This window comes from Lissotriton vulgaris, chromosome 6 (assembly GCF_964263255.1).
Source record: "Lissotriton vulgaris chromosome 6, aLisVul1.2, whole genome shotgun sequence".
In the NCBI taxonomy this organism is placed as follows: domain Eukaryota; kingdom Metazoa; phylum Chordata; class Amphibia; order Caudata; family Salamandridae; genus Lissotriton; species Lissotriton vulgaris.
In genome coordinates this window covers 812067365-812095168 of record NC_141694.1, presented here as the reverse complement: position 1 = coordinate 812095168, position 27804 = coordinate 812067365, and the positions used below count along the sequence as shown (strand labels likewise).

Sequence of the window (27804 nt, the reverse complement as noted above, 5' to 3'; positions counted from 1 at the left end):
TTTTTATTATGCAGACTTTTAGCAAAAAACCTCAAGTGTATTAACAGCCACCCACAATTAATTGTTTGGCGTATGTTTGCTTTTATGTCAAAGGCATTTGCAGAGGAGCTCCACGAAAGGGTTCGAAAAGAGTTCTGGAGTTACTGCAGCAGTGAACAGCTGGATGTTGCTGAACTTCGCAAGATCCGCTACGAGGGCATTCGACCTGCGCCAGGCTACCCAAGCCAGCCTGACCACACAGAAAAACTGACTATGTGGAAATTGGCAAACATTGAAGAGAAAACTGGTAATATGTCTGTCACTGACAGGCCAACTATGATTGCTTATTTTTCATTGATTGCTAGTACTTATTGCCAATTGGTCCCATGTCATGAGACTCGCCGTGAGGCATTTCTAGATTTTTAGCTTAAAGAACCCTTTAATTCTGATACATATATTTAGCTTTTCTCATTGTACTTTTAGACCTTTATATCCCGATTTAATTGCGGGCGTTGGCTGAAACAAGTACTTAATTTGAACCAGTATTTACAGATAGGGCCCACAGGCACTCTTTTTGGAGACTGGCACTTCTTTTTCCTCAACAAACTTTGATACAGAGCAACACAGAGAAAAGCACAAAAAGGGTAAAGGAGGAAGAGAAAGACAGAATAATAGTTACAAATAGCAACAAAGGAACAAAGCAGAGATGAGTAATAACCTGAAGGAGTGAGATAAAGAGGCAGGTAGCGTCTGGTTAAGAGATATGAGGTGGAATGAAAACCCTACAGCAAAAATGTAGACCCAAGAACATATTTCTTTACACATTAAACACTGGCTGAAGATAACTCTTATGATGACATGGTGCCACTTGGAAGCTATTCTAGTCCAAAGTATATGAAGTATGTAACTAAGCTATGTGGTTATTGTTTATTTAATACAAGTTAGACTGTTGGTATTGAAGTCTCCCTTCTCATTGAAACAATTGTTATTTACAGTTTCGTAACACTGAATCAAAAGATTTTGATGGGTACTCCTAACCGCAGATTTCTCACCTCACTTCCTGAGGCGGCCAGACAAGATCCAGATTTTTTAGCATTGCTCATGTACGCGCATTAGTAATGTTGTGTGCTTTCATGTCAACTCTGCTCCAACCCTGAAGTGACAACAGGAACTGTATATAGGTGCCACGAATTGCGTTCCTTTCTATGTATTCATGCACAAATTAGGAGGTAGCTTCTATTTTTTTCTTGTCAGTTGCACAGCTTTTTTCTTTAAAATTTTACTAGTGTGGAAAGGTAATATGACCATTTCCAAGACTACACGTTTTTACACCTTATAGGGACTGCCGTAGTTGTCTCATGACCGATCCATATGGAGCATCCTTCTGGTTTTGGGGTTGTGCGAGGGATGTGCCCTAATGAACCCCAACATGATCCACGACTTCCACACCAAACTGCACATACCTGAGCACCGACAAAAGTCATGCAACAGATCTTTGTCACACCCCAAGTCTTTGAGTAGGTCAAGATAAGAAAAAGTAGCACAGGAAGTCCACGCAGCCCTCTTACCAGCTTCGCCGCTCTCCTTCTGACAAGTCTTGAGGACATCAAGGTGACCCACTGTCTAATTCCCCATGCCCTATTGAAGAGCTGATTCTGCAGTGGATTTTGATGCACCCTGAGTTCCTCTGTCTGTCGGTGATGACACAGCAAATTGAGACTTTTAAGTAGGCCACCACATTTTCGCCACCCTACCGGTTCCCTCTGGTGTCCCTTTGGGTCCCATGGATTCGTGGATGCCTCCAACCGTACTACCGCTAGCAGGTCTGCCCTTGGTGCCAGCTGTGCCTCCTGAACTCATTTTGAGTTCAGCTCTGACTCCTGAGCCTATTTCACACCTGGCACAATGTGCCAGTCCCTGCTGTGTCCACGCTGGCACTCATGCCGTATGAGGACGTTGAACCCACTGTACGGTCTGATTCCAAGCTGAATCCATTTTGAACTTGGACAAAGCTGCATGTGTGTTCAGTTCTTATATGCCTAGCCCCATTCACTTTTACTGCAACAAGACACTGCCTTTACTTAGCGTTCGTCCTCCAGTACTTCAGCAGCTCTTTTGGTTGGACTGTGATCAGAGCCAGGCAGTGTTTGGCAATGATGGCGTTGGTGGGGACGAATGTTCCCCACAATAGGATGATAACAATTATAATACGGACCTGCAAGAATCTGGGTACTTCCCCAGACAAGCGGTTGGTTTCTCACCGAGTACTGCCAAAGAAGAATTTACTTTCTTTGCCATGGTTATTAGAAGGGCAACCAAAGGCCTAAACTTTGAACTACCTTTATTCGAAGTAAAGAATGGCATGCTCATAGCGGTGCTGCAATCTGGATAATCCTCATCAAACCTGTGCTGCCATTCAATAAGGCCCTAACTGACAGTCTTGTGGTCACTTAGTCCAAACCTTGCACTTGACTGCCAGTGAACAGTCTAGTGGATTATCGCCATAAGCCAACTTCTGGCTGGTGACCCTGACTTTCTAACGCAGCACCCTGCTCCAGAGAGCCAGGTGGTACAGGATATTTTTATCAGCTAGCTTTGCCCTTTAATCAGTTAACACCAGCTGCTTGCAGGACAATACTCCCGCACATTATGGAACTCAGTTGCGTAAATGTTGCACAGAACATTCAGATGTAGGATGCGGCCAAGTTAGTCATCTGCTCCGGGTTGGACACAATAGGCTCCGTATGGATGAGATCCACTGTCTTTTCAAGAAACATTAAAATGTCACTCGTCAATGTGCATTTGACAAGCTTCGCCCGTTTAACGGGAAGGCTGACTATGCCCTTGAGGCCTTTAAAGAGAGGGCAGCAACTGCATGCTCCATCTGTCTTTTCATTCATGTGAAGCAACACCTACAGCATTTTCAGCTTGTTTGAGGCATTGCTAGGGGCTTCGACTTCAGTCAAGGTTCGCCACTCTACTAAAAGGTAACCCAATTCATTTGGGCTTGGGTAGGAGATCTAGCTGGCAGTGCTCAAGCCAACAAGGGCAACAAACATCCTAGTCCCCAAGCCTCCTGCAGCAGCCTCAGTCCACTTTAGTTTACCCTTTTGCGTCACATGACCACCCTGTGAGATGTAGGATCACAAATTTTCTCCTCGGATAAAAAAAATAATATTCGACAGGTGGGTCCTGCATACAGTTTAAAGGGACTACACCTGCCACTCCTTTCCATCCTGCCACCTATTCAGCCTACATCACAGCAGCATTCAGAGGACCATTTGTCCATTTTGCGTCAGAAAGGCCCGGCTCTTATGGATACAAAAGCTATAGAGAGGGTCTCGGCCTCAGTAATCGAAAATGGCTGCTACTCATGCTATTTAATAGTGCAGAATAGGGACAGAGGCCTTCACCCTATTTCTTCAACGTCTTCATATTGAAAGACATATTTAAGATACAGTGGCCCAGATTCTCTCTGCTCTTAACCGAGGAGACTGGATGGTGGCGTTGGTCCTGCAGAGTGCCTATTTCCATGACCCCATCCTACAGGCCTACAGAGGCATTTTCAGTTTACTGTGTTCCTTTTCAGCCTCACCAGTGCCCCATGGTGTTTGCAAAGGTGATGGCTATACTCGCAGCTTATCTTCTGGAGTTGGGAGTACCAGGCTTCCCCTACATTGATAACCGGCTTCTGAAGGCGAGCTCGCCTCAGTCAGTCGTAGACCACCCCTAGACAAAGGCAAACCTGCATACATCTTTAGATTTCACAATCAATGTGCCGAAGTCACACCAAACTCCTTTGCAGAGGCTCCCTTTCCTTTGAGCCATTCTCAATACGGTGCATTTTTTAGCCTTTTCTCCAGAACAACAAGTCCAGGACATCTTGAATATAATCCTAATATTTCTGCATCAGTCCTGGGTCTCAGTAAGGATGGAACTTATGGCTTGTGGGACTATGGGCCTCCTGCATCATGCTTGTTAATCACACCAGAAGGCATATGTGGCATCTGCTGTGGGATCGCAGTTCTTAGTGGGCCCAGCACCCAGGGAACCTGTTGGACTCCATCCAGTTTTCGGTGGAGACTGCAAGAGATCTGCAGTGCTGGCTGCTCAACTGCATTTGGACCAGCGGCAGACCCTTCTCCCTGCCTCACCCGAACTGAATGGTGACAGATTTGTCACTGCTATGCTGGGGGTGGCCTCTAGGAGAGGTGAAGTTCAAAGGACTCTGGTCTCCAATGTAGGTCTGCATTGACATTAACCTGCTGGTGTTGTGGGCCAATCACTTGGCATTAAAAGGCTTCCTGCCATCTGCCAAGGGAAGGCTGGTTCAGGTCCTCACGGATGACAGCACTGCCATGTGGTATTGCAACAAGCAAGGTGGGGTTGGTCCTGGACTCTGTGCCAAGAGGCCCTGTGCCTCTAGACCTGGCAGAATCACCAGGGTATCTGTCTGATAGTATAACTGGCAGGATTTTAAAATGCCAGGGCAGACAAAGGCCAGCGGGTGGTTCCTATTGGATCACAAATGGCAGTTGCACAGGATGTCTTCCAGCAGTGGTGAGATCCCAAGGCTTAGTTTCTTCACCACCACGGTGAACGTGTAGTGTCAACACTTTTGCGCATTGAAGTTCCCAAGAAGGCTGTCTCTGAGGCAAATTCCACTTTGAGTGAAGCTTGGGACTCCCGTATGCCTTCCCTCCGCTTCCCGTCCTGCCCCGATTTCTAAAGAGTAACAGAAATTACCATCCTAGTGGCTCCGGATTGGGCCTTGTATGTGTGGCACCCAGAATGTCCAGTCATGAGCATCTATTTTTCGATCAGGCTGTCCCTTCAGAAGTATTGTCTGTCACAGCAGGAAGGCAGCATTTTGCACCTGGCTTGGCACAATCTACATCTCCATGTATGGAGATTGAGCAGCATCAGTTAACTACATTCGATCTACCTCCCAAAGAAGTGGATGCCATACTGACAGCCAGGCGTCCTTCTAAAAATCCATTTATGCAGACCACTGGAACAAGTTTGTGGCTTGGTGTGGCATCCATAACACAGACCCACTGTAAGCCAAACTGTCAGCTGTGTTGCTCTTTGTTCTATCTTTGGCTCATCAAAGACTTGCAGTGGGCACTGTTAAAGGTTACTTGTCAATCTTTTTGTGTTTTCCAGATCAGCCGTTCTGATGTACTTTCTCAAAGGTTTGGTCCATATTTTTTCCCCAAAAATACACTGGGATCTTAATTTGGTCCTTATGTTTCTTCTGTGCATTCCCTTTGAGCTTTTAAACAGCTGTCCCTTGTGTCTGCTGGCCATGCAGATAATTTTTTCTGATTTTGATAACATCAGCATGTTGCATGAGTAGGCTTCAAGCTTCAAGTTCAGCCACCTTGTACCACCTTCTTTGTAGACAAGCTGCTACTGAAACCAGAGTGGCTTTTCTCCCTTGGTCTGGCTGAAGACGGCTGATAGCCAGAAACCGGTCCTAGGATGCTTGATTCCGGTCCAAGGAAAACATTGCTTGGCAGGTCGGGCTGGACTGTTCCCATGAGGCACAGGGTCAAGGCTGATTTGCATATCGCCATGTTTGAACTGGGGTGGTGTGGTGAGCAGAAAAACGATGGATTTAGGCCCAGATCTCTGTACTGGGGTGAATGTATGACATTGTTCTGCATTCTGCCCGTCAACTGTTGTTTTTGCATTTGTCACCCCGAGTGGGAAGAGTATGACGTGAGTCCCGTGCTCTCCACGTCACTGGTGTCAAGCTATCCTGGCTGAAGACAGCTGATAGCCAGAAACCGGGGGAAGCATTCACATTGCTCTCCTGTATGACAGATTCAAGATTTACCTTAACCTTCATGTCTTGGAACATCAGGGAGATGGGATCGGCCACCAAGCACCACAATATCCACAGATATTTGAAGAGGCACAGAGTACAAGTGGCTATGTTACAGGATATACATCTCACGGGGGAGGAGCCTGACCATTTGAGGCATCGAGGGAGATGGCAGTTATATGCCACCTCTTACTCTACCAGTGCCAGAGGGACTCTCATATGGATAAGGGCAGGAACACCTTCCGCACTCACCCATTTCACCATCAAAAGGGAGGGAGAGTACATAGTGATTAGGGGTAAACTGCTAGGTAAGGATGTTACCTTTGGAAGTGTGTATGCCCTGATCCAAGATCAGGTGGCATTCTTCCAGGCGCTATCAACCCTACTGGCTCCTTTAATAGCGGATTGTCTCCCATTGGGAGGGGATTTTCATTGTGTAATAGATGTTAAAATAGACTGCTCTACTTCCATCTTACCTGGAACTGTGGCACATAAGACCTCTGAAGGCTTTTGGGACTGATTGGAGTACTGAGGGTTGGCAGACATCTGGAGAGTTCAGCATGGACAAACGCAAGAGTACTCATACTACTTGCACATTTACCACCTACAAACCAGGCTGGATATGTTTGTCTGCTCCAACAGACTTAGCCAATATGTGACCCATACAGAATATCTGGGACGTACACTGTCTGAACATAGCCCATTTCAATTAGGGTTCCGAACGTTTGAGGCGCGCTCAGAGGTTCCCACATGGTGTCTTAACCCCTTGTACCTGGAGTATATGTGCCTCAGAGACTCACTGGATACTGGTATGATAATTCACTCACAACCAGAGTTCCACGTCTTCCGGTGTCCTGGAGTGGGATGCATTTAAGGTGGTGGTCTGAGGTCACCATTTAGGGCAGTCAGTGGGATTGCCAGTGGGATTGCGGAGGAAGCTTAATGGAGACCTCTGTTTATTAGACAGGAAACTCCACTACCTTGACAATGCTATGGGGTTGGAAGCAGAAGTGCATGCTTGGCTTCAGGGAGCCTAGGAACAACATAGCGCTGCATTGGGCGCTTGCGCTGCCATTATGCAAAGAGTATATTACCAGAGCACAGAATGAGGAGGGTAGACTCAGCAGGATCTGGGTGTGGCTGATCAGGTCCGAATTTCGTGGGTCACCAATCACGCAGATTCTGACAGGCGATGATCAGGAAGAGCTGGGCCCAGCGGGACTGTCCTGCCATCAAGGCGCTTTAATGGCAAAACTCATTGGTCAAGCAGTGGAAATCCTGCGGCCGGGTGTACTCTTGACGGTTGTCCTAAATGCTGGAAGCATTGCTCACAGAGGACCTCGGGGCTCCCCTTTATGCTCCGGCAGTATCATCAGTGGGACTCCCACTTGAAGATCCACTCCCCTTTTTCACAGATGTGCAATTGGATGCCTGGATGAACGCTGCATTAATATCAGTGGGAGACTTATATAAGCTGGGCACACTGATCCCACTTGATGACCTAGTAGCTAACTATGACCTACCCCTAACTATGACCTACCCCATGGCATATTCCTTACTTATGAGGCACTGGTGCAAACTTATGGAGACCTGTGGCCAGCAGGGTGGGACGAACCAGAGCCACATGCAGTGGTGCAACTGCTGGTGTCCATGGGCACTGCACAAAATGGTTCTATACCGCACCACTGGGCATGGCTCAGAAACCATTGGTGACACTCAGAGGCCGATGGGAAACACTTCTGGCGCAAGATCTCACATACTCAGAATGGGGTGAAACACTGGCATAGCCCAAGAGAGTTTCTAGAAACATGAGGCTAAAGTACACCCAGTTTAACTACGTCCACGTGATATATATTTGACTCTCCACAGACTCCAGGTAATTCATGGAGGAGAGCCTCAGCCCTGCCTTAAATGTGCCTTCCTGGATGCAGACTTTGACCACATGACCTGGAGCTGTCCCCACTTCTGGCCATTATGGGAGCCAGTGATGCAGACTGGCCATACTACTCTGGGCCCCCTGATTGTACCTGGGAATCAGCCTCCTGCGGCTGTTTTCCAGACCCTGGAAATGAAAGTAGCTCCAAAATCATAGACTTAGCACTGGCTCTGGCAAGAGGTGTATAGAAATGATGTGGAAATCAGCGGTGACCCCAGGGCTCATGACATAGTTAGGCGATGTTACGGTCTGAGCAAGAGTGGAGGAGAGAGCCCCGATTAGAGAAGATGCGCTGGGTGTTCACAGATGCCCAAAAGTGGGGCTATGGGGCGAGATACTAGAGCTATGGGAACATCTGAGGAAAATACTTTACTCTCCCTCTCACTAGGCAATCAATCACTGACCGGTGCAAAGGTGGCCTCCTTCCCCTCCAGTCTCACCCACCCCCGCCACCCTTGCTACAGACCGTTAAGCAGCCCCTTGCTTTACTCTTCTTGAGACCTCCTGATAACGCGTCACTGGTTCTGGTGACAGACCCGAGACAGTTTGTTATATTTTTTGTTCTTTCCTGTTTATACATTTCATCATAATGGCCACTGCAGACTCCCTTAATGATACTACTGAACCCTATTACAAGTAACACTAAGGACTGGATGTGATTACTGAATCCCTGAAAGCCTAGAAGGAGGGAAGTAATTGGCTAGATTCTAGTGTTGTGGAATAGAGAGACCATAGAACACCAGGCACCCTATGTACTGTACAAGAGGCTTTCAATGACAAATTACAGAGTATTAACACTAGCTTGAATGTGATACTGATTAGGTTTTATAATGTACATCGGACGGGGACGGAAGTGTCAATTGCCTTAGTAATGAATGTTTGTATTATCCTATTATACCCGATGTAACGTCAAATTTCTACTATCATGTTCAGAAAATGGATTATTTTCTGTATTCATGACTTGCAAATTATAATGCTAATAAAAATATTATTAAAAAAATACAAATTAAGCAATCTGCTCTCTACTCCTATAGCGCCTATAGAATTAATATAATGTATCTAATTTTACAACTAGCTTCTTCAAGATATATCTGGTCACTCGCTCTTTATCTCAATGAGTGTGAGAAATACAGGTCTTGTCTGTGTTTTTCTATGACAATGTTTTTCTATGAGTGACACCTTCCTTTCTAAGATTCACCTGTTCCAGAAATTAGTCCTGCCTGTGCTCTTTCCCTCTCACACTTCTTAGAAAAGTTAGGTTTCACCAGCTGGACCTGAAGAGGGATTTAGGCTCTTGTGCTTAGAGCATGAACAAGTTTCTATTAGGTATTTTTTGTCGGATTGAGGCTTTAATGGTTTTCTCAAAGCAGATCTAGAGATGGATCATAATTTTCATCAAGACATGCGATTGAATATATTACTAAGGAAGACCCTGCGGTGCCTCATAGCTCATTCAACTATTCATATCACAACTTTTGCACTTCAGAGGAAGTATTTCACTCCATCACATCAGTCTTGCTGCAGCTAAAACTTCCTGCAAACATTTGCCAAGCAGTTATGTTATAATATAAAGATTTGTAGAACACACTACCACCCGGAGGGTATCCTGGCTCTTACCAGGTGTGAGTCTAGGCAGAGCTAGTGCCTCGTGGTTTTACTCGTAAACCCAGGTCTCCAGCTTCTTGCGCAATTCAAGAGTGAGGAGTAGGTTCTTATGTGTAGCAGCAGGTTGGTCCGTGCTTTAGGAGCAATGTAAGAGAAGGTTTGACCGCCAGATCTCTGTATGCATGGGATTTGTGCAAGTAGGAGTCAAGACAAGCAGAAGTTTCTGGACCGTTTGTGAAAGCAGAAGCAATTGTTGAGGTATGCTGGGCCAGTGTTATGTAGTGCCTTGAAAGTGTAGGTGAGGGGTTCAAATTGTGCTCATTTGTGAGTGAGGAGCTAATGGAGCTCCTTCAGGTGTGGTGTGTCATGTGAGTGGGGTGTGAAACGTTAAGAGATTTTGGCCGCTAAGGTCTGAATGGTCTGCAGCCTTCTGGTAAGTTTTTGTGGATCCCAGCATAGAAGGTGTTTCTGTAGTCCAACTTGAGTGTGACAAGGGTGTGCGTGACGGTTTTCCGGGTGCCGATTGAGAGCCAAATTAAAATCTTCCACAGCATCTTCAGGATATGAAAGCATGAGAAGTGTAATATGTTCAATTAACAAACAGACATGGCTGGATTTAGTACCCACGACTTCTCTTCAAAATCATAACATTCTAAGGCTACATTCCCCACATACATCATTCTGATTCTAGCCTTACATTACATCATTACATTTCTTCACTCCATCCCTTTTTTTAAACCAAGAGAAGAAAGAAAAAAACGAAAGAAAAATTAAAGGATTGTCCCAAATAACTGTAACAATGTTCAAGTAATCATTGTGGTTTCTTTAAAGCTCTTGTAGATCTTCGGCAGAGTATTATGCTCCAGTTGGTCATCACTTTGTTTGCTTTTCTGCTCATTATCTCTCAATTCATATCTTGAAATTTTGTTTATTCCTTGTTACTATTCTGCTATCATCTTGTGCTATAACTGCAATTTCATGTTTTTTCGTCACTTTTAATGGAGATGGGTGAAACCTACTTTGTGAAATTCTTGTCTGTCCTTCGCTGTTTCACCAACACTAGATATCCCACTTGATACCCTTACTCCTGAATGTTCCTTTTGTGATCTACATAATACTTCATCTTTTCTTTAACTTCTTTGTCTCTCTTCACAATTTCATCATGGTTCTTTGTCGGAATTGTCAGGAGGTGTGGTAAACGTGTTTGTCGAGATTGCCCAAACATGAATTCAGAAGGCTATTTCTCTGAAAATCTATGAGGTGCATTTCTATAATCGCGCAAGACTTGACACAAAGCCTGGGTTTATAGAAATTTGAGATAGTTTCTCACTTTGCGTAGCTTTTTTAATAGTGTCCATTATCCTTTCTACCATTCCAATTGCTCAAGGCCATATTGGAGTTATTTTCCTGTGTGTTATTCCTTTCTAATTTGTGAACTTTTCAAACTCATTCCCACTGAAAGGTGGTCCATTATCGATTTTTACTACATCTGCTATTTCCCATGTCGAGAAAATGTCACCCAAAACAGACAACACTGCCGTAGCTGAAGTTGACAATATGACTTTTACAATTGGAAAACGAAAATATTTGTCAATTATTGCAAATAAATAATGGGCAGAATCTAAAGGTCCATAAAAATCTGCAGTCAAATTAGTTCACACCGCATCCAGTAATCTGGATGTGTGTAACTTGTCTGTGATCCTTTCTTTAATAGCACACTGACATAAATGACATGTTCGTACAATTTCTTCTTTTTGACTATGTATTTTTGAATCCACTTTTTTGTCATGAAAAATTATTTGTCTCATACCCCTCAGTGACTTTCATGGTCTGAATCAATTACACTTTTCTGCAACAAAAGAGGAGATACCAGTCTATTACCTCTCAAAAGGATGGCAGATGAAGCCTTGGTCAACTCAGCCTGAATATTTTTAAATGAAGGATAACTTTTTTTTATTCCAGGTTGAAATTGTATTGCATTATTTATATATTTCCACTAATTGAATAATTTTTTTTAATCTCTTGAATTGTTTTATCCTTTTTAAAAAAACATTAAGTAATTCTTTTTCTGAAATGACTTCTGGTACTGCTGATCTTATTATAAAACATATGAATTCTTCAGCTTCAGACTCTTGTTCCATTTTACTTCCAAGTGGGTGTCTACATAAATAACCCGCTGGAATTCTATTCCTTTCCCAGTTTATGAACAACTCTAAAATTGTAGTCAATTAATCTCATTCCCATCTCTCAATTTGTAAGGGAATTTTCACCTTTGGATTTCCAAATGATGGTGGTCAATGCTTGATGATTCGTTATTATTACAAAAGGTTTACTATTCAAGAAATCATGAAAATGTTTATTTTTCCAGCTGCAAATATTTATTTGCTATATCAAATAAGCTTGTACTAGCATGTGATATTAACTAACGAGGTGTTTCTCTGCCTGGTTTGAGTTATATCAAAATTGCACCAAGTCCCACAGGGCAAGCATCGACTATCTGTTCTGTGCAAAGTCCTGGATCAAAATATTTCAAGTTTGCGGTCTTCTTTTATCTTTTCTAATGCCTCTTCACAGTCTTTATCCAATTTGAATACTTGTTCTTTTGGTGTGCTAGTAGTGGCATAATTCTTAATATACCTTGACCAATGATAAGTCATCCCTAGAAAATAATGTAATTCAGATATATTGTTAGGACTGATGGCAGAATTTAAAGACAAAACGTTTGCCGGATCTGGTCTTTCCCAAATATGTGCACTCTTGCAATTTATCAGTAATATCGGCATAACATGGGTTGTTCAGCACTCATCACCAATCTGTAACGTCATGCTCAATTATCAAACAGGCATGGCTGGATTCAGTAGAAGAAGGTTTATTTGTTACTCAGCGACGCAGACCTCTCTGCTCCTTATCTCCCCATGCTGAAGCTAACAAATGCCTCTCTTCTAAATCATAACATTCGAAGTCTACATCCCACACACAGCATTCCAATTCTAGCCTGACATTAGATTATTACAAGGCGGTGATGGCATTGAGTTGGGCGGTCATGTTGCAGTACTCTGTAAATTCTAGGTAAGATGGAGTTCTACAACATTTACTCAGATAAGACTTTTTCTTCACCACTTTCATTTCATTGTACTGTGTGGGCACCATTCAGAAGTTGAGAAATATGTGAGGGGAAAGTATCTATGAAAAGAACTTGTCTCTTACATTTGTTAACCCGCTTTCTGAAGGAAATATTCTTTTCCTGCTGATTAATCATCTTCCCCCTGCCACCATCCCTATAAGGTCAAAAGTTATGTTGAGCGATATTGTTATTTTTTGGCAGTTTAGCCATTATTTTGCAACTGTTTTGTGGTCAAATATTTGGCAAAGGCAAGGCCATGTCTCTTTAGTAAAGATTGATATCTCACTCCTTACAAACCCAATTTTTGTATCCCTGATAATATTGCTTCGGTCCCCACCCACTTGACAAATATGGACTATATGTGGTGGGAAAAAGTGTATAGGGAGATATCCAAGAGTATACACATCTAAAACTGATCAGTCATACGATTTATTAGTTATAAGAGGGGTCTGAAACTCATTTTTCCTTCACCTTTAAAATGGAATTACCCTTAGGAAATTTTTCTCTGTACAGAACGTTGAAACCACTGAACAGATGGTCACCAAATTGTTATTGTCTGTGGTCTCTCAGTACTTAGTGCATGTCCTTGGTTTGGCAAAAATCATTTTAGTCATTTTGGGAATTTAAAGGCAAACTATGATTTTTCAGTGTGCTTTTCACAATATTGCTATACTTCTAATAGTGTGTGAACACCCAAGTAGTCATGCTTGGACAAATAGATCCACAGTATGCAGTTGCAACTCTTTGTACATGCAAATTGGACTTTCTCACGTGTTTTCCTCCTAATATTTACAATTTTGGAGAAGAAAACCCTACAAAAGAAAAGAAATATTGAAAAAATAAAACTGCACGGATCGAGGGACTTGGTGCTGCATTATTTATCGTTGTGCAGGCATGTCTTATGAATTTCTCTCCACAGTATGTGAAGGTGGTTGGAGACAGATTTGTTTTTAAACAAGCATTTGCAATGCAATAGGCCTCGCAGTATTTAAGTTAGAGCTTTTGGTATTGCTTTTGATATTTAGTTTTTCACAATATATGTAGTACTCCTACCAATTGGTCTGTGGGCAAGTATTCAGCCATTTACTAGAAATGATTTTACACATGCAGCTTTTTAAAAATATAAATGCCGATGTGAAGCCCCTACCTTGAAGGCGCCCGCGGGAACTGTGCAGGAAGGGTGTAAGGAGTGAGGGAGGGGTCGGGCAGACTAGAGAATGGCTATTTAGCCATTTACTAGAAATGATAATACACATGCAGCTTTTTAAAAATATAAATGTTGATGTGAAGCCCCTACCTTGAAGGCGCCCGCGGGACCTGTGCAGGAAGGGTGTAAGGAGTGAGGGAGGGGTTGGGCAGACTAGGGAATGGCTGTGGGAAACTTGCTTAAACCAAAGTGGGAGGAGAGAGCAGATACTGCGAGTATAGAAGGAAATACAAGCATTTACAATGCAATGGTCTCGGCATTGTTAAAGTTAGAGCTATTGGCATTGCTCATGATTTTTTTTTTATTTTTTTTGGTTTTTAAAACATAAATAAATGGCATTGTCATTTACAATGTCAATAGCTTAATCGCTCGCAAATGCGAGACCTATTGCATTTGCACCCACACAGAGCCACACACACAAAGCCACCCACACACACACATACAGAGCCACCCACACAGAGCCTTTCACATAGCGCCACCCACACACACACAGAGCCACCTACACACACAGAGAGCCACCTACACACACAGAGAGCCACCTACACACACACAGAGAGCCACCTACACACACACAGAGCCACCTACACACACACAGAGCCACCCACACATAGAGCCACCTACAAAAAAGCTACCCACGCAGAGCCACACACACATAGACAGAGCCACACACACACAGACAGACAGAGCCAGTTCATAACACAGAGCTTATGAGTTAGATCACGGCAAAAACCTTAGTGAAGACTTTCTGTTCACAAAATTTATTTGAGAGGCCCAAAATGTATATAGTATTTCAAGGCATACTTGATCCCAGACTATATGGGTCTGTCCCTATCCAAGGACAGGGCCCCATACTTTAAGATTATTCGATAAATGTTAGTTGAAGAGCCTCAGATTTTGAGGCCTGTGCCTTTCAAACAACACTCTTGCATCCTTAAGTAACACTCAAGGGTGTATTCCAGATGTCAGAGAATGTTATCACAATGGTGCAAATTGTCTGGACTGTGAATGTGGCTAAATGTAAACATAACTCACCCCTTGGGTACGACTGAAACAATATTGTTAGACGGCAAGCGAATCCCAACCAGGGACTCAGCCCTCCCTCCTACCTATGTTTGCGTTTACTATTTCGACTGCTGTTTGGGCCCAGGTGGGTGCCATGCGCCGGCAGTGCCTTGTGACGTCACTGTGGTCCTCCAGGGATGTGTTGGGGTATCGCAGGAAGCACAGGCTGTGGGGTGTGACCCGCGCCCTACCAGGCACCAGTACCAGTCATTAAAGAGTCACATTGATCTGGATATGAGATTCCCTGGCAAGGACCAGCTGCCTTCCAGTCTTGGAAACACCCACCCCATCCATCCCACCCCCTGGCTTTGCATTGGCTGTGAATATTGGGAATCGTTGGTAATCGTGGTATCCAAGCAAACCCTGATGCTGGAAAAGGCAGCCAGGAACAAGCTGTCCTAATCCGAAGTCACCTCGAGTACCACACGGTTACTCATCAGGGCTTTAGGTGGGATGAAAACATTGTGCGGGAGTGTCTCTAAAGGGGGCTTGCTTTATGTACTTATATGCGTGGCTTAAAAACGTAAAGCACATTTCAGGGATTCCTATAGTGTAGCATCTAAGTGGTGGTATGATTCATCCGAGTTTCTGTTATTGCATCCAGATATAATAACACAAATGACATACACCGAAAACCAGCCTGGGCTCCTAGTGGTTGTCTGTTTGCACTGTGGAGAGGCCAAACATTGGATGGCTGTGTATTCTGAACACCTTTCTAGCACACAGACAGGCACTGCTAGAAACTTGCCCTTGCTTGTACCTTAACACCAGCACCCTCTGACGTGGCCGTTATAGAATCTAGAAGCGACTCAGCTGGAAGGAACAGACTCCTCTTTTCATTAACGGACCCCTCTCTCATACATGCAATGCAGCTGAGAGAGTAAACCCACGAACCCTGGGGGGGTCATGTGAGGGACGGTCTCATCAGATGCCGAGTGGCCCCTCTCTGCATCCTGACCTGCTTGTGAATTAGAAGGCCAAGATTACTATGGGCAGTCAGAGATGCAGGGTGAGGCAGGGCTTTAAGTGGGAACAAAAATAGATGTACACACAAAAACAGGTTTTCAGTCACTAAGACAAAGACATACACACAAAAAGACAGAAACACACACTTGGACAGAGATCCAACACCAAGACAAAGTTGCACATACAGGCAAAAACACACACACAGAAACAGACACACAGAGACAGAGTTGCAGACACAGACATGCATACACAGAGACAGAAACACAAACAGAAACTGAGATGCACAAACAGATACACTCAGACCTAGACACAGACACACAGACAGAGAGGCACATAAAACACTCTTACAGATTCGTCAAAGGTGCAGCTAACACGATTTTGCACCACATGATAGTGAACTGCATGTGATTTAATAAATTCAACTGGCAATAACTGACTTCGAGTCTGGCACTCTGAGGGAGGTGCCTTCCGAATAAACTCTGGGGTGAGTGCATGGGCAGGAGGCTAGAGAAGCGATGGCCTCTCTGCACTGCTACCCTTGGCTGAAGTGGGGGGTCGGGACTCTGTAACTCAGTCTTACACATTCAGCTACGTAATTTGCAGCACGGTCAACCTGGGTCACATCCCAGAAACTTTGGACTGGTACAAAAAACGTGACAGTCCACTGGCTTGTGGAATACTGAAAATTCTCACGAATACAGTATATGGAGCAAACTTTTTTCACACTATCTCTGATGTTGGCATTCTAAGAAGTAGACACAAAAAGACATTTTCACAAGTGGGGCACAATCTGTTTGTCCCATTCCGTAGTGCACAAGCAGCAAAATAGCGAACAATTATTTGACACGTTTTGTTAAGACCTATAGAAATTATCCCCGAAAGTTTTGTGCAGAGCTACTTTGTGTAGGGACCCCTCCGAGTACGCAGTCCTACTTATTCCCGGGGGCCTCCTGAGCAACTCACACTGCCTACAATTGCCTATGGTCTTGGCAGCAGTCTTACCCTGATTGTAAATATGCTCTAATGCACACTTCACCGAGGTATTTTACTGCGGGTGTTAAACAGAAGGGAAAATAAAACATTCATTCAGGCGCGCAGAATGCCTGCACACAACTGCTGTGTCCTTCACATGGTACAGAACGGGCGTGACACGCCTAGAAGATAAGCTTCACAGCGCGATGTTAGTAAGTGGCCCCAGACGCCGCACAATGGGAATGGTCGAAGTGCCCATCGGCTGTGAGTACTCTGCACTTCTGCAGCAGCGCTTTACAGCTTTGCTCGTTTGCCTGCCACCGCGCGACCACCCTTACCCCCCACAACGCTACCATCTGTCGCTTACCTCTTTACACGAGTCCACACGGTGTCCGCTTCTATTCCTTTTAAACCCATCAAAATAAGTCTAGAAAGTGAAGTAAAATAAAAGGAGCGCGTGCCCCGTGCACTTCCGGCGCTTCGTGCCTCCTCGGACTGGTACAGCAGACACCTAGGTGCAGCCGCGGCCTCCCTGCTCGGCCCTCCCCCTGCTGACACCAGGGTACCGCACGTTTTCACAAACAGGCGTGGACGGAATTGCACAAAACGTTAGCGAAAGCGAAACTTTCCGTGGGGCGGGACTTCCGGCCTCGGAAGCCCGCGCACACGCCCACGGAGAGAAGCCGCGCCCACGGAGAGAAGCAGTGCTCGTGACGCGGGGCTCCCATGCCCTAGAGAGAGCCCCGCGGTGGCGGCTGAAGTCCGGAGTGGCGGTAATAGATTCCGAAGGTTTTTTTAAAGCTCCGGGTGCACTGCCCGTATGTACGCACACAATAGATTAAACTCTTATTCAGGTGCAAAAACGGCGAGTGGAGAACCCTAAAACCACTCAATTAGAGTAGAGGAAACTACCCCTTATTAAACAGACTTGGTTGCCGATGCACTCAGTATGGTATACAATGTTCAGTAACAATCAACAACAAAAAAGTAACAAGTGACAGAAGTGTTTAAACAAAAAACTCTCATGAGGGGTAAGTCTTGGAGTCTTTAATGCAGTATACAGCCAGCCGACACGTGTTTCATCGCATTCGCGATTCCTCAGGGCTGAAATTAACAGAAAGTTGACAATGGAACATGTATCTCGTAAGAGTATAATTACAAAAAGAGACCTAGTTCTCTGGTCTTTACATACTCGGTTTGTGCCTCTACTTCAGTGAGTGTACAACGATACATCTATTATTTCTGAGTGCCACCCCAACACATCCGTGTCGCAAGTGTGAGAATTATCATTCTTGTCACTAATCGTGTTGGTGAATAGTGAAAATTGTGTTAACCCACCTATGGAACTCGGATAATTCTCAAAAGAGACAGAGTCTCTGACTACATAGTGGTCTATCTGTGTGCGGCCCAATCATACAACATGCTTAGTGATGTGAAACTCTGACTCTCAGCGTAGAAACGCAACATACCTAGATGGCTGTGTCCAGGTCAAATAAGGTCTAATTAATCCACAAGGAGAAAGAACAAAGGGAAAATAGGAAAAGTCTCATCACTAATAGTCACACTGCATATTAAACGGCAGAAAAATTCACTATAATGGGGCTGTGAGAGTAAAAATGAAGAAAGATTGTAGCTCACCGCTCAGCTGGTGATAATTCCGACCCAGCCGGGCCCTTGACCGTGAAGATACTCGGTATGAGTATATATGTAGAAAGATGCGACTCTGTAACCAGATTAGGTAACCTGAGTTATTACGGGTTAGTAGGCATTTCATAGTATTATGAATACAGCCATTTCATAGAGCTAATCTTCCTATGTAGCGTCAAAACACTAAACTCGAATTCTCTATATACAAACAGCGCATTAGGACCTATCACATTGTCGACATAGTCATCCTTAGAATGACCCCTCCTACTCTCCCTCTAAATCAGTATGGCGTTGCTCGTATCCGCCTCTAGTATCGATCTACATGCCGCAAAAAAATTCAATGTAAACTTACATTGGAAGGCCGAGAATTCTTATCATCCGTCACGGAGGTCACAGTATATTATAATTTCAAAGTTAGAAGCCGCCTACGTCGAACAGGGTGTTGTTCTGCAAAAATGGGGGACCAGAATGATCATTTGTTCCAATCCAATAATAAATATTTATCTATGTCACAGTTGATTTAGGTGCCACAGTACGTGTGCTTACCTATTAGGCGGGAAATGACTCGAATGTGCCGTTTGAGATTCTAGCGTCAGTAAACGCCCCAAGCTGAAAGTAAATAAAATTGGATTTCTGAGTCATGCTCCTCGTATGGAAACGAATGGCCTCCAATAATAGGTCCACAGTAACTTCTTACATTGCTAACTGGGCTGCTTACCTGTATCAAGTAGAAGAGCGGCGTGTAGCGTGTCTGGACCCCCGAGCCGTGTTCCTGTTTGGACACGTGATCGGGTCCTAGGAGACGTTAAATGCGTCTCCACGTTACGTCATCCGAAGACTAGACCGTTTGTTGTCTTAAGGAAAGCATCCATGTTTGATTCCCCCTAAATCCCCGGAGCTTGCCGGTTATGATATAAACCCATTACTGAGGGATTGAAAGAGTGAGATTACGTTGGTCATAAGATCGAGTAGCGATATGCACCAGTAATACGAGAGGGGAGGGTCAACATATGTAATTAGCACAGCATATATCTAGTATGCCGATTTTGTAATCGGTCAAGCGCGGATTGTGATAGTAGAAAAAGTAACAAATCCACTTAAAATATCATTAGTCGACGCAGAATTGGCGGCATAAGGAAATGGAGAAATAATTGAGTAGATTCCCCAGGTGAGCTACAACGTGAGCACCGTGAATGGACAATAACAAACTACAGGTGCCTATCCCAGTCACACGTGGGTGTCTACATTGAAATACAATTATACAACATCGTATTACAAATCTCTTTTGTATATACATGAATAGAAAACGGGCTACCACGTGTGAAAACAATTCAAAACACAGATTATTATCAAACAAAGAACAGGAGAGTTTCTCTAGCATGATGGAATGGTGACAGTATGTCCATAATATCACAATTCATACAATGCATAGTATACTACAGATTTCCATAAATTGTCATGTATCACAGTACCATATCAACGTAGGACATCATGTGGTTCAATCCCCCAGGAAATATTGCATTTCCTGATCATAATTAAGTCCCCGTTCTACAGATTTAAGACGCATGATCCAAGTTGCCTCTGTGCGTCTAAGTCTCAATTCGCGGTTTCCACCTCTAACATCTTGAGGGACTGTGTCTATGCCAAAGAATTTGGCCACTTTGTTGGTTCTATCTCTTTGGCAGGAAGCTATGTGCAAGGCCACCGGATATTTCGGATCACAGTTCACTATAGCCCTTATATGTTCCATCATTCTCTCTTTCAGTGGTCTGATGGTGCTTCCTACGTAAAATTTTCCGCATTCACATTCTATGACATAAATTACAAATTTTGTGGTACAATTGATGTTACTCTTAATGACGAAGGAAACACCATCTGGACCCATGAATTTAGTTACGCCATGTTTAGCCCATTTACACATGCTACAGAATCCGCATTTGTAAAATCCTAGGCTATGTTGTGTCATGGAGTGGCGGTAAGTGGGCGGGCGCTCAGTGCACTTGTGTGTGTGTGTGTGTGCGCGCGTGTGTGTGGCGTGTGTGTATGCGACGGCGGGGGTGGGTTCTCTGTATGTGTGGGTGCGTGCGTGCATGGGCGCTCGTTTGTGTATGTGTGTGTGTGTGTCTCTGTTTATGCGCATGCGTGTGTGGTGTTGGAGCTTCCTAGGAGACAGCAGCTGAGCGCGTCCGCGAGCGCGTGGCCCGCTCAAATCGCCTCCTTGAAGAGGCAATGCGTGCGGCGAGGTGCTGTCTCCTGGGAAGCAGACCCAGCGACAATAGATCTCTGGCGGACACAGCGCTTACGCGCTGTTCAACGCCACAAGACCTAAAAAGCAAGGTCTTTGCTCTGATCCCCAGGACTGGCCAAGGTCAGGAGGATCCATCCTCTCCTCTCCTTACCTGGCCGAAGAGCAAGAGAGAGATAAAGGATTCCCTCCTGTGTCTTGTCTAAGGGCCAGGGAGTGAGATGGCATTGTTACCCTTTGACCTTGCCCCAGGGTGGAGGGCAATCAACATTGTAGTGGAACAACTTCCGGCTCCCCCATTGTGTGCTAGCCTGCTGAAGTGTTATATTATATCATGTTTATTTATAATAAACCACGTACACTGCAGCTTCTTGGGGCTGAAACAACATAACTGAAGGGAAAAGCTCACTGATCTGAAGGTTTGCAAAATAAATAGCCATGTTTTCAACAGATGTCTGAAAAAACATGGGTTTGTTCTGTCAGAAGAGCCAGAGGAAGTTTTTTCCTCTGGCGTCTTCTACTGAAAAGGAGCGCTTAAGAAAAGTCAGAATAAACTATCTGAATGTCTAGAAGAGAGAGTACTAATTGGGAAGTGCAAGGTATTTAGGCTCGGAACAGTGGGGTTTTAGCATAGATTTCCTAATTAACAATTGTCATACCCTTGAAGACAATCCTAGATTTAATGGGGGGTCCAAGGCAGGGATCTCTTCATTGGACTAAATGGATTTCTTCTATCTGTATTGGTAATCAAGACAGAAGATGTATTCTGAATAAATTGGAGTTGAAAATAAAAGGATGCAGATAAGTAGACATGTGGCATTCAATTAACATGCTGTGCAGTGTGCATAAATAATTAAATAATTATTGGTTTTTAGCACTTTGTCTTCTTTCCTCTAGTTTACTCCTGCCTCTCAATTTACTTGCCTTAATGCTGGAGTAATACTTTAGTTCTAGGTTCCCAAATTTGTCTCAACCGGTTATGATAGTTATTAGCTTCTAAAGTCCCCATCCATACCAGCAATGTCGAAAAAGTGGTACCACCATTCCCGAACGGTCGGGGCATTCTTTTGCAGCATTGGCAAACTATTAATAATCTAAGATGAATACCACCGCCACTAACCCTGTATTATGAAGGATGCTTGTCTGCACTATTCCAAGTATGATGGCTGCTCTTAATGGATTGATGTTAATGTTCGGTTTGCTCGTTTCTCAAAAGACCTGGGTTCAAAAACGATTGCATTTCCCTGCAAGTGATAAAAATATGGACATCATCTGCGTCTCGATGAAGACATCCAAAACAGTTAGTCAGATCTGCAACCCCTTTTATGTAATGTTTTAGGAGAATACTTGATGTTTCGAATAAGTGTATAATGATAAATCTAGTATCGGTATGCACAAAATTGAAATATCTCCCATGATAACTTACCTTTAAAAACTGCATTTGTAGGTACTTAAAGAACCTAGAGGTCTCTAATGAGAATTGAGAGGTGAAGTTGCTAAAAGATTTTAATGCATTTCTGTCAAAAAACTGGTTAGTGCTTTGTAGCTGCTTTCTGGATCGTGATTCACAAATATGTCATGTGAGAAGCTAGAGAGGCTAGGATTATGCCAGAGTGATGTACACCACATGAATTTTGGCATCTTCAACTTCTTAGAAATAAGCTCCTAAATAAGGCCAAAGCAAACATTGTTTTAAACCTGGCCTTTTAAAATAGGACGGATCAAAAAACCAAAAATTACTATATAGATCTGAGTAAAAGCATTTAAGACAGAGTGAGATGTTACTGGTTCCATTTAAAAACATCTTGAAGATAGAGAAGCCCAATAACAGTAATTTACTAATGGAAGAGCCCACCCACCCTTTAGAATCTGACGTTGTCATGGCACGGCGGGCACTTTTGTGGCTCCAAATAAATGGCGACCAAGACCATTCTATTTTGCACAAGAACACATAGATATTAAAATGAGCAGTGCTCGAAACAATAGTAGATATTTAGGAAGAATTGTCATTTTTATGTTAGAGCGACCCTGCATACTTAGAGATAATGTATTCCATTTGGCTAAACCGTTTGTATTTTTAACCTAAGTGCTTCATAGTTTAAACAGATGATCTCCTCATGATTTACTGATATTTTAGCTCAAGACACTACTGCATGTGAGATAACGAGGGTCGATGGGGGGCTGGTCTCTATTATACCGAACTTGCGTCTTACTTGAGGTAAGAAGATAACCAGAGACTTATCCATATTTGGATGGAGCGTTTTCAGTTGCTGGAAGTGAGGTTGGGGGGGGGTGGTAAATAAAGAAATATCATCTATATATGGAGCAAGTTTGCAAGGCTGGCCATTAATCGGGAGAGACACAGGGCGAGAGTTCAGGGAGAACCTCCTCATAATGGTATCTCCTGCCCTCTGTGCCAACATCGCAGGTATGAAAGGACACAATCACTCAACCATCAGGGAAAGCCTGGCACAGACACCTTCATAGACTAAAATTTAAGACTTGAGCTTGTTGCTGCCACCTAAAACAAGCCCACGTAAACAGTACCCCCTTGGGCCAGGTGGTCCACCCCCATCTTCTCATCTTCTGCCCCAGGGGTTGGGCTAACCAGCACCCCTGACATCTTCCCACAACCGGACCGATCAGCCTAACCCTCTAATGGATGAGGCACAACAAGCCTCCTTCGGCATGCCAGGTATGGGGTCTGGCTAAGTTGAAGTGATAGGAGGTGGGTGAGAACAGCCTCACCCCTTCCCCAGTAATCTGTGGCAGGCCGCTGAGACTGCCCAGGAGGATCTGAAGGTTTCAGGTGGACCCACTGGAGTGTGTGTGAATGTGACCTCTATCGTGGGCCGGACGTGGCACGACTACACAAATTCTTGGTTGGACTACTGAGAACAGTAGGCTCCGGATTCAACACTCTGCCACACGGCTCCATCTGGTCTGTCCCGAACTTAAGTGACCTGGTTTCAGAATTGTCTGCTAGCAACGGGATGACACAGTATAGTGGGGGTTATGCTGGAGCACTCTCAAAACGTGTCTACTATGTTGGCCATCCAAGCCACGTTCCCCGCAACACTCTTAGTGAGATTGGGCCTATTTCAACCCCCCTCACCCTGCCCACAGTTGAAGGAGAAGAATTAGCCACCTCCCTCAATATTGCCAAGGTGCAAGGGGACCTTGCTTTACACCCACTGTCACCTTGCCCAAGGTTAATGTTGCAAAATTGGCCTCTCCCCTCACCTAGCCCAAGGGGAAAGAGGGCTTAAAAAACAATAGAAGAGGTTCATACATCTCAACACTAACAATTAAATAGCAATAAGTTCTGACCTCATCCCAAGAAATTTGTGCCAGTGTCTACTACCTGTACAAATTTGCTACTACATACATCGCGTTCCAACCCCCGCCAAACTTTCTGGCATGCACTGCTCTGGAATGCACACAGTTTTAAATTTTGCATCATAACAATAATGCTATATAGTGTTCCTCCAGCTGGGGATTTGTGGTGCATTTAGGGCCATATTACGAGTTTGGCGATCCATAGTACCGCTGAACTGTGATGGGGGTCCCACCTCCGCCACACTATGGGCCCTCCCTCACTATTTTAAGTGTGGTGGTCGGATCACCACAGGACAGCTGCAACGTCTGGGGATCCAGGATCCCGCAGCGGTCTCGCAGTGGTCAGAGGAAGTAATATGCTGGTGGTGCGACAATGCCAGCCTTCTCATGGCGGTGAGGCAACAAAAGGGGCTCTAACTGGCCCCTTGTGCCTCTGGGCCTGGAGGTGCATGCAGGGAGGCACATGTTGTGCCCCCTGTAAATATGCACCCCCAGTTCCTGCATGGTGTGGCATGTATGCCACACCTTGCAAGAAGGTGCTGTCGGCGGTCTGAGAGAGGCAGTCTGCCTGTTAGGCTCTTTTATGAGCCTGACAGACCGCCGCTCTCAGACCAATGCAACACCGCCCGCCAGACCAGGAAAAAACTCCTGATCTGACAGGCGGTCTCACCACAGGTTTGGCAGTCCCACAGCGGACAGCGCGTTGCACCATCCGCTGTGGGACCGCCAAACTCTTAATCAGGCCCTTAATGTTTTCTCCAGGTTGTTGATCTTTGCGAATGATGGAGAAGCCTCCCTGAACTCATTTTATTTTGATGATGGGATCTGGAGCATAATATTAGGCCCAGTTTGGTGCTCTGCTGGGGACTGACTCTTGTTACCTTCCAGGCTAAATATTGTGAACTTTAAGTAGGTATCAGTTGTCTCTGCAAGGATGTTTTGTTCACAATGGGGATGCAGCTTGTATAGCCCTCCACTTGACAAGTGTCAATTTTATATTTTTTGCTCGTATTTTCGTGGTCCTGGTGACCCTCTTACCAGCAGCAATGAAAATTCCTTTATGAGTTTCTAGTATGATTGTTGAATGGAGAGCGATTTTCGTTTCTGGAAATTTGATCACCTAGTGCTTATTTTGTTGTATAATCACATCCAGCTTCACAGGTGCACAGTTGTGGTGCTCGAGTTCCAGACCCACTCCAACACCTCTTATGTAGCCACTTGGTATCTGGGCGCTCTTTCAAAAAAGTGATGACTCTGCAGAGGAATATATGAATCCAAAATATGGTTACTAAACATAAGTCATTTGTTCCTCAGGTCACTATTCACATTCAGCTGAAATTCACTTTTTTGCATATCCAGCAAAATGTATATAATTTCCATAAATTTCATGCATTAAATATCTGAAATGTTTTGTTGTACCCTCACCAGTCTCCTTTCCATCATCTTTTATAGGCATTGTGTTAACGGAGTCCCTGGCAATGACACCGGCTGCTGCAGTATCTGGTCTCTATTTCTCCAACCCAAAGTCCAAATACTTTGCTGTTGGTAAAATTTCAAAGGATCAGGTAATTGTCTTCCACATAAATTGGTAATCTAAAAACATAGCTACTTCTAGCTACATGTTAATATATTTTGTCAGTGATGTACTAATACCTCTGTAGCTCACTATTCTCCGACGAACCCCAAATATTGCACTTTGTTCAGCACTGATATTCTATCTATTTATGTAACCAAACGAAAAAAAAAACATCTTATGGGTAACTTTAACAAGGTGTGTAATTGTTGACAATGTATGCTTTGGCTACATAAAATAACTTTATATGACCAAATCGACAAGTCTTTACACATTGCATTAACACCATTACACAATCGAATACTTTTTTCTCAAGTAAAAGATATAGAAGCTATGGGCTTTATTTAGAGATTGGCAGGCAGTATATTCTGTTACAAACATGACAGATATCCTGTCCACCCTATTTCAGGTGCATTATGACAAATGGCCTTGTAATACAGCAGATGGGATATATGACGCATTTTGATGTAGCGTCTCAATCGCTAAACTCTAAATAAGATCCTGTATCATTAATTGCATTATGCTGAGCCAGACTTACATTTATTTTGTTTTATTATTTACAACCTTCTCCCAAAATATGTAAAGTGAACAGAGCCCAGTCAGTGATTTCAAAATATTAAAATCTGCATGAAATGCACCACTTGCATAGCTATCTTAAGGAGCAAGCCTATGCATTTGAACCGTCTGTTATTTGTTCTTCTTTATTCCTTTTACGGCACCTGACATAAGTACTTTGGGACTTTGAAAGAGATTTCCATTCTTCCGTCTTTCACATGTTGTAGCAATTCCAAGCTTTGGGGATTTCGTCCAGTTTGGTTTTAGTTCCAAAACCAACACCTGTGGTCCTTTTTACAGTTTCAGCTCTGCTTCTATCACTTCACCCAGAATCAACAGCTCTAGGATTCATGAAGATTCTTATATGGCTTACATGCACTTTGGGTCAGAGCAAGGTTGTCCCAAAGCACAAAGTGATACGCTGAATGTCTTGAAGGGCCCTAGGTATAATGTCTGGTGGAGTGTAAGACTGTTTCTTCAAAAGGCCTGTAATCCAATTGGAACCAAAACAAGACAGGTAGCTCTCCGGCAAGTAAGTAGCTCAGATGCATGCAAAAATGTTCAGTATCCAGATAGGTACACATTTGTTATTAGATTAGTGGGATTCTCCATCCCTTTAACTACAGTGCATTTCCTACCTGTTGCATTCACTCAATTGTGTAGCTGTGTTCACCTCTGAAAATGTCATTCAAGGAGCACAGGTTAGTCCATGATGGTTCTGAAATCCTGGCTTTTCATTAACATTATCCAATGTTCCCTTAAACCTTTCTGTTGGAAACATAAACATTATGGGCTGTGAGTGCCAGGGGATGGTCAGAATTTCTCTGCTCTTATTCCCGAAGTAGTACTGTATCTGCAGGGTAGTGCTGCAATGCCCAAAGAGTTGCCTTCAACTTGAATTTGCTTCAGAGAGATTAACTTCTTATCTGGGTTAATAAAAGCCTTTTTATCAGTCACTTCAAAGATGTCGTAGACATATCTGTTTTACTGTTTCTAGACATTCTAGTTTGCATAACCTAGAACAATTTTAGAAGTATTATTTCAACACACTATATTCTTTTTGAGTGTGTCACAAGAACTTCTCACATTGACTTCTAAGAAGTTCCTGTAAATGTCTTATTCACTCGCGCCTTATAGAATCAATCACTCCAGCACCAAAGACATGCTGGTAAATTCTGAGGTATACAAGGGCTCTTCAGACTTGTTCAACAAAGGGAAGGCAAATACCCTGCTACCACAAAAAGAATTTGCCCTCTAGATAGATCACTTTAACACTGGTCAGTTAGCATGAAGCAGAGTGTCTACTCTTATGGAAGCAGAAAAAACATACCTTTGTAAGTGCTTTAGTTAGCTTTTAGCAAATTACTTTTTTTCAACACTCAGAGTCCCCGGTATTGTCTGTTTTTTCATATACTTGAAAAGTGGGATGAGTTACGTTTTTGTGTAAATTATAGGCTCTTAAAAACTAATGATTAAAAAAAAACAAGTATCCTTAGCCCTAAATGGACTTGATGGGAGTTTATTGTCTTCAAGGAATATGGAGGGTGTAGAGTGGAAGACCGTATTTCCTGTGAAATGCGGTCCTAATGAATACCAAGTTGTGCCTTTCTAACTATGGCTCTCCCCGCTGTTTTTTTTTTTTTTTTATTAATCGCATTAAGTCTTGAGTATTTTCCTTTAATATTTGATGTTTTGTGCATATGTATTGTGCATACTGCATATGTGAAAGCTATTTTTCAGCATCTATGATCCCATAGCTTGTAG

General features: G+C 43.7%; 1 protein-coding gene across 1 annotated transcript in view; it reads left to right on the top strand.

The window, feature by feature from the left end:
• MTR (5-methyltetrahydrofolate-homocysteine methyltransferase) overlaps positions 1–27804 on the top strand; it is a 585842-nt gene that overhangs the window by 545296 nt on the left and 12742 nt on the right. The window contains exons 31-32 of the mRNA XM_086926839.1: positions 94–286; positions 25365–25477. Coding sequence (XP_086782965.1) covers positions 94–286; positions 25365–25477 — 306 coding nt within the window. The remainder of the gene's footprint in view (positions 1–93; positions 287–25364; positions 25478–27804) is intronic.